Source organism: Micromys minutus (assembly GCF_963924665.1).
Source record: "Micromys minutus genome assembly, chromosome: 18".
Lineage (NCBI taxonomy): Eukaryota > Metazoa > Chordata > Mammalia > Rodentia > Muridae > Micromys > Micromys minutus.
In genome coordinates, this window is record NC_137953.1 from 39,573,750 (window position 1) to 39,580,322 (window position 6,573).

Here is a 6,573-nt window from a genome sequence, read left to right on the forward strand (position 1 = left end):
GATACATTTATATTGAAATGTAAGAAGATATGCAGAAAGAGATCCATTCTCAAGTATACTCAGGTCCAGAAGACCGGAAGACATAAGCAGGACTGATCATTGAAGAATTGACAGTCGAACCAATAAAAGAGAGCTTATAACTAAAACGCATGATTTACTCTAGAGCAACAATTGATGAGATATGAGACCAGAGAAAACTTAGATGAAAGATTTTAGCATGTAAGCAGAAGACAGATAATTTCTGAGATTTCTCATGGAGATATGAGGCTACATCTAGTTCAGTTGGGTAAGAACATAAAATATATTTGGCATATTATAAACAAGAATGGTCACATTATAAACTTTAATTAGGCAGTAAAAGGGAAAACATATAATCAGCAAAAACTGAACTCTGGGTCAGGATGGGGTTTTAGCATCTGGGAATCAGACAGAAAAAAAGCATCCATGTGAGGCCACCCTGGGATATATGAAAAGACCCTGACTCATAAATCATAAGAGAGTTATCTTCTAGCCTATCTTCTTTCCTTTGGGTCAGCTACCAATCCCAAGAAACATTTCTGCCAGGGACTCCCCATGGCCACACCAGACTGGATGCAGACCAGTACCTTGCTCAGCTACCTTCCCAGAAGCTTCATGCAGTAGATGGGAACAGAGACCTTCACAACTAAACAATGTTCACAGACTGAAAGGCCTTAAAGTACCAAGTCCTAAATGGGATGTTTTCATCAAATCCCTCTCCCCATACCTCAGTAAGCCTGCAAAAGAGGAGGTGGAAAGATTGGAAGGGCCTGAAGGGAACAATGACCCCAAGGAAACATCATCTTCCAAACACAAAAGGACTGATGTACAGATGAACTCAGAATAGAGCAGCACACATAAAGCCTGCCAAGGCCCCACAGATGGGTTTCCACTTCTAACCAAGGAGCTGTGTACAATTGGTAAAAACAACAAACAAACAAACAAACAAAAACAAAATATTTTTCTCCAGTGAAGCCTTTCTGGGTATATTAACCACACTTCAGGGTAGGCCTCAGTCTCAGGAGTAATTGGCCAACAGAAAAAAAACTCCGTATTTTTGTAGACTTTTTGTATCTTTTTTGCTTGTTTTGGGCATTTCTTTGGACTTGTTAGTCCTTTGCTTTTGAAGTTGGGTGGGTAGGGAATAGATAAGATCTAGGGGGTGGAATTAGGATAGGAGAAAAACATGATCAAGATATATTGTATGAAAGTATTTTTCAATTAAGAAATATCCAATAAAAAAGAAAACAGAGAAAAGAGTAGAAAATGGAACAGGCCATGGACTCACTCATAGAGGGAGAGAATACTTAACTCTGTGTCTGGAAGTCAGTACGTGTTCAGGGAAGGCAAGCTGTTGGGGTTGGTGCTCTTTTTGTGAGTATAAGCTTCCTAATATCTAATACTGACCCTGGTCATGTAGTTAGCTGGAAAATCATTTCATTACTTTATTATGTAAAAGTCACTTGAAGGGGTCTGTCTTCTGAATTGTCATCAACACATTAAATCTTAGATTCAATGTCATCTAGAATGTACACCATTTTCCAGCTGTCAAAGATAATTAACTGTTCCATGTGAGCTTTCATTTCATATCCTCAGCTCAGAGATGCTGGTCAGAACCAAAAAAGGGCCGCCTGGTGATGATATCTGAATGATGAAACAGTGATGGATGTAACAAAGATGGGAGGGGCTAAGGGGAGTGTCAAGTGACCATTAGGAGGTTCAGAGCAAACCATTAAGGGCATGCTCTCCCTGAGCCAAGGTAGAGCATTCTGTTCCTCACAGCTGTCTTCACAAATTCTGCAAGAAAGGTAAGTCTTCAGCGTGGAGCTCCTCTTTCCAAACAGTTGAACTAGCTAGCTACATAGTTCTTGGAGCTTTTAGGAGAGTAGTATATAGGGAGACTTGGACTGAGAAGTTTATCAATTCAAGCATCTTTCCTTTTGCCTGAAAAAGTCCTAATACAAGCATAGTCTCCTGTTTCTCAGTCTTTCTATCTGGAGTCCTTTCCACCTGCTCTTTTTACCTAGAACACTTCTTACCTGCTGGCTCTGGTAGACATTCGTCAGGAGGCAAGTAGGTAGAAGTTTCTGGCCTCTGCTGATCTTCTTTCTACATTTCGCAAGGAAAGAGCTGGACCATCATGAAATTTATCGTCTATTTCACCATCCTAGCTGGTATGTATTTAAGACTTTGTACTCTGTTCATTAAAGTGTGGGTTAATATAGAATATAGTGAGGTGAAATGAGTAGGTTGATAGGTTGCAGATCTATGCATATCTACTGATATGAGTGGAATCTGGGTCTCCTCACTTAGACCCTATCCAAGGGCTTAGCACAAAATGTCTACCTTAAGTGTTAAGCTATCATATAGTCTATGGCACATGCCTGAATGTTGTGAAATATGAGCCTCATTGCCTTCTGGAAGGTTCCTAATGTGGTCACAAGAACAGAAGGCTCAGTTTGACTTCGACTTTCTCTTCTGTCCCATAACTTGGAATGCAGGAAATGGTAAAGGTGGGAATAAGAGACTTAATTTGATCATTTCTACTTCTGTAGTCTCTGCTGCCTCCATAAAGTTTGGATTGAAGATTTTCTACCACCCCATGTCACACACTAGCTGGGTTGAGATTGGGCAAAGCTAACTAACACAGCACCTAATATAGAACTCAAAATATTTTGCCTTTATTAATATAACCTATCCTCTTTGCTTTGAAGATTTTAAGCATGGTCACACAGAGGTGAGGCATGGGCCCAGATGTGAGTGCGTCGGCAGAAGTACCAGTAAGAGCATAGAAGAGAGTCATAGACCCAGCCTATCTCTCTCCTATACTCCACTGCTTTTATTACTCTTTAAATTTTTTAAATCAAGTGTCACTAATATTATTTCTTATGTATTCTACTTGCTTGAGTGTTTTTTATTTCTTTGTCTAATATTACATATTACATACTTATCCTTACAGTGTTTAAATACTATTATGTATTGCTAAAAATGAATATACTTTTTTTAAATTTTTCCCTACATCTGGTTATGTCCACTTTAAAAATGGATCCCTATTGTTGGAATTCTCAAACCACAAGTTATGAACTAGTTAAAGCTCTTAGTGCCATTTCTTAACTGCTTTCCAAGAAAATAAGATCAACATATAAGCAGTAACTGTATTATTTATAGTATACCTTTTCTTACTATGAATATTGCCAATTTTTGTATTCTTGTGTCTTATATAAAGTATGACACTTTAATTTACAATTTTACTAGAGAAAAATGTTTCTCCAGCCAATTGATTACTCCGTGAAAATCATGCATAGTCTTTCTGTGGGGAAGATGTGAATGTCTCATTTACTCTGATATTTATGTTTTCTCAGGAGCTGCTTTATTCACTCACTCGGCTGTGCAGAAAGAGGACCATGCTCCTTACTTAGCATACCTCAAGTCTAACTTCAACCCCTGTGTAGGTGTCCTCATCCAGGCCAGCTGGGTGCTGGCCCCATCTCACTGCTATTTACCGTGAGTACTGAACATCTCCCTCCCCAAATGGGTTCTCCTCATCCTGGATCCTGGATCTCCATCAGGGACAACTTTTCTCCGGGATATGTTTAGAAAGGTCTGAAGGTATTTTGGATTTTCACAATCGGGAATAGTGCTGTGAGCACCAAATGGGAAGCGCACTAGCAAGACGCTGTAAAATTTCTGTAGAAGATGTCTCCACCTAATACTCTGTGCTGCTGTTGACTGGTGCTATACCTCTCCTGCTGCCCCATCAGCTTTTCAAGGTTTTTCCCCCTGAAAATGTGATTACATCTAATCAAGTAGCGGTTCAGCAGGTGACTCAAATTCATAAGCTGAGTAAATTGAAAAAAAATGTTCTTTAAAAGAACTAATAGTAAAAAGATAGTTCCATGTCCCACAAGAGAAATATTGGGCAAATACAGTGACCATCCTTATCCTAAGGGAAAAGAATGGTCTTAATAGAATAGGAACAAATCCTGCATAAAGACACTATGTGGTAGGAACTGTGACTTTTGCCAAAAGGCCTTTTTTAAAAATCTGGGCCAGTGCCTCCTGGAAAAGGTCTGTGAAAATAAATACTCCAACCTCACCCCTTCTTGCTCCAAATACTTTCTTGAACTTCCTATTGACTGGAAGCCAGAGAAGAAGTCTCATTGATTTAAACCACATCACCTTCCAAATCTTCAAAAAAGGGTTGTTGGTGGGTTTCAACACTCTGGTCACTTTATTCCCATGTATCCACTAGGATGGAAATTATCCACTTGAATAAGTGAGGCCCAGAGAGGGTCGAAAATGAACTTATATCTATTGCTTTTCTCTACACTGTACTGTATTCAAAAACAGTAGATAATGACTCCACTATTTACTATGAACACAAGTAAATCACTACTGTGTGTGAGCGCGTCCTTTGTAAAATGAGAATTGACATAGACCCACTGCACAAAATTACTGTAAGTAAAAGGAAACCCAGATGCAGCTCTTGTCATAGCATCTTGTACAGTGTATCGGCTAATAAATAAAATGGTGGTAATGATGATGGTGGGTGGTGGTGAGTGATGACAGTGATAATGATGATGGTGGTGAGTGACAATGATGATGGTAATGATGGTGATAGTGATGATGATGGTGATGATGATGATGATGATGGTGGTGGTGATGATGATGATGGTGGTGGTGGTGGTGTTGATTTGCAATAGTGGTGGTAGTGGGTGATGATGTAGTGGTGAGAGTAACTATTTTTTTCCTATTCCTGCTTTCTCCAGAAATCTGAGGGTGATGTTGGGAAATTTCAAGAGCAGAGTCAGAGATGGGACAGAGCAGACAATTTATCCCATCCAGATTATCCGCTACTGGAACTACAGCCACACGGCCCCGCAGGATGACCTCATGCTTATTAAACTAGCTAAGCCCGCCACCTTCAACCACAAAGTCCAGGTTCTTCCCATAGCCACCACCAACGTCCGGCCGGGCACTGTCTGCACACTTTCAGGTTTGGACTGGAGTCAGGAAAACGACGGTAAGCACACTTTCCACAGCAAGTAAAGCCATCAGCTTCACCCCTGACGAGGAACATCCGTGTCCTCAGAGCTGTGAGGGAGGTGGAGTAGAAAATGGCTCAAGGCCAAAGGGCGAAGCTACAGGAGGGCTCGAAGGAAAGAGAGGGCTGTGTAGACCTCCAATGTTCCTCTACTGTCAAGGGACCTTCAGTGTCCTCTGCAGGACTGCAGCAGCTGGATCCCGTGGGCCATCTGACTGCATGGAGGCCATACATACCTTATTGTCACATCAAGGGGGTGGCGCTCCTACTCCGCAATTCTCCTGTCACATGGAAAGGGCGTTTTTGAAGAACCTGAATCAGATCATTTGTAGACACAGAGTGGAAAGAAAATTGCGCTCCAAAGAGCATGAGACTATTTCACATTGGGAAAGTGCTACTATGTGTACCGAGTACTTCATTTGTAAAATAAGGATCGTCTGCAGGGTTAATGCTCATCCACACAAAACTTTGGATTTGTTTTGTTTTGTTTTCCTTTCTTGCTTTTTAAATGCATACACAAAATACTATCCACTGAAGTACTGGGGGTGAGGATTTCGGAGAGGCCACAGCGGTGACATGAGCCAGATGTCCTTCCCCTCAGGCAGGCACCCTGACTTAAGGCAAAATCTGGAGGCTCCGGTGATGACAGACAAAGACTGCCAGAAAACTCAACAAGGAAGCAGCCACAGGAACTCCTTATGTGTCAAATTTGCCAAAGTGTTCAGCCGAATTTTTGGGGTAATCTTCTTGTCTATGTTCAGATTTCTTTTATTTGTATGTGTCTAGTTGACAACTTAACCATAATATATTTTTAATTTCCAAGTAACTTGAGACATTGATAAGGCTATTGCAATGATGCGTGTATTTCTCAGTCATGGTCTTCCCACAAAGGATTTTTATGTGTTAAAGAGCATCATCTATCCCTGGTTAATAGCATCTTGCTGATTTTCATTCCCATAGTTGCACAAAAAAGATATTTTTTAAAATGCATTGCTTTCATCTTTAAATTTTCTCTCTCTCCCACTCCTTCCCCTCCCGTCTCTGGCAGGAGGTTGCCGTAGCTACTGTCATTTGTAAAAACAAGCTCCAGGGAATTGAAGTCGGACACTTCATGGGAGGGGACGTCGGCATCTACACCAATATTTACACATATGTACCATGGATTGAGAAAACCACCAAGGAGAAGATGAAATGATGCCCCGCTTTCCTCTCTGCATCTCCTTGTCTCTGCCACTGACTAAAGGGGCTTACATGTTCCCTAAACTCAAATAAACTCTCCAAGTAGAAAGTTCGGGATGCAGCATCCTGGGAGTCTATGTCTCACTGTGTCATGTCCACACACACTGTGGGAAGAAATTGGCTCCCATTGCATCATGCTGGGTTCTGCTTTCTGTCATGCTTGATGTTCACAACAAACCCTTAAATTTATCACGTGTCCTCCCTTTATCAAAGAAGTTTTGAGAACAAAGCATCAGTATTAATTAGTAGCTGTCAAAGCTTGGAAAGGCATG

General features: G+C 41.0%; 1 protein-coding gene across 1 annotated transcript; it reads left to right on the forward strand.

Moving 5' to 3' along the window:
- Positions 1-2,158: 2,158 nt before the first annotated feature.
- On the forward strand, positions 2,159-6,257 carry PRSS37 (serine protease 37; the record flags this gene model as incomplete). Its single annotated transcript, XM_080932404.1, has 5 exons — positions 2,159-2,192; positions 3,381-3,522; positions 4,788-5,041; positions 5,664-5,800; positions 6,111-6,257. 5 exons carry the CDS (start codon positions 2,159-2,161, stop codon positions 6,255-6,257), a joined length of 714 nt encoding a protein of 237 aa, XP_080788530.1.
- Positions 6,258-6,573: the final 316 nt, after the last annotated feature.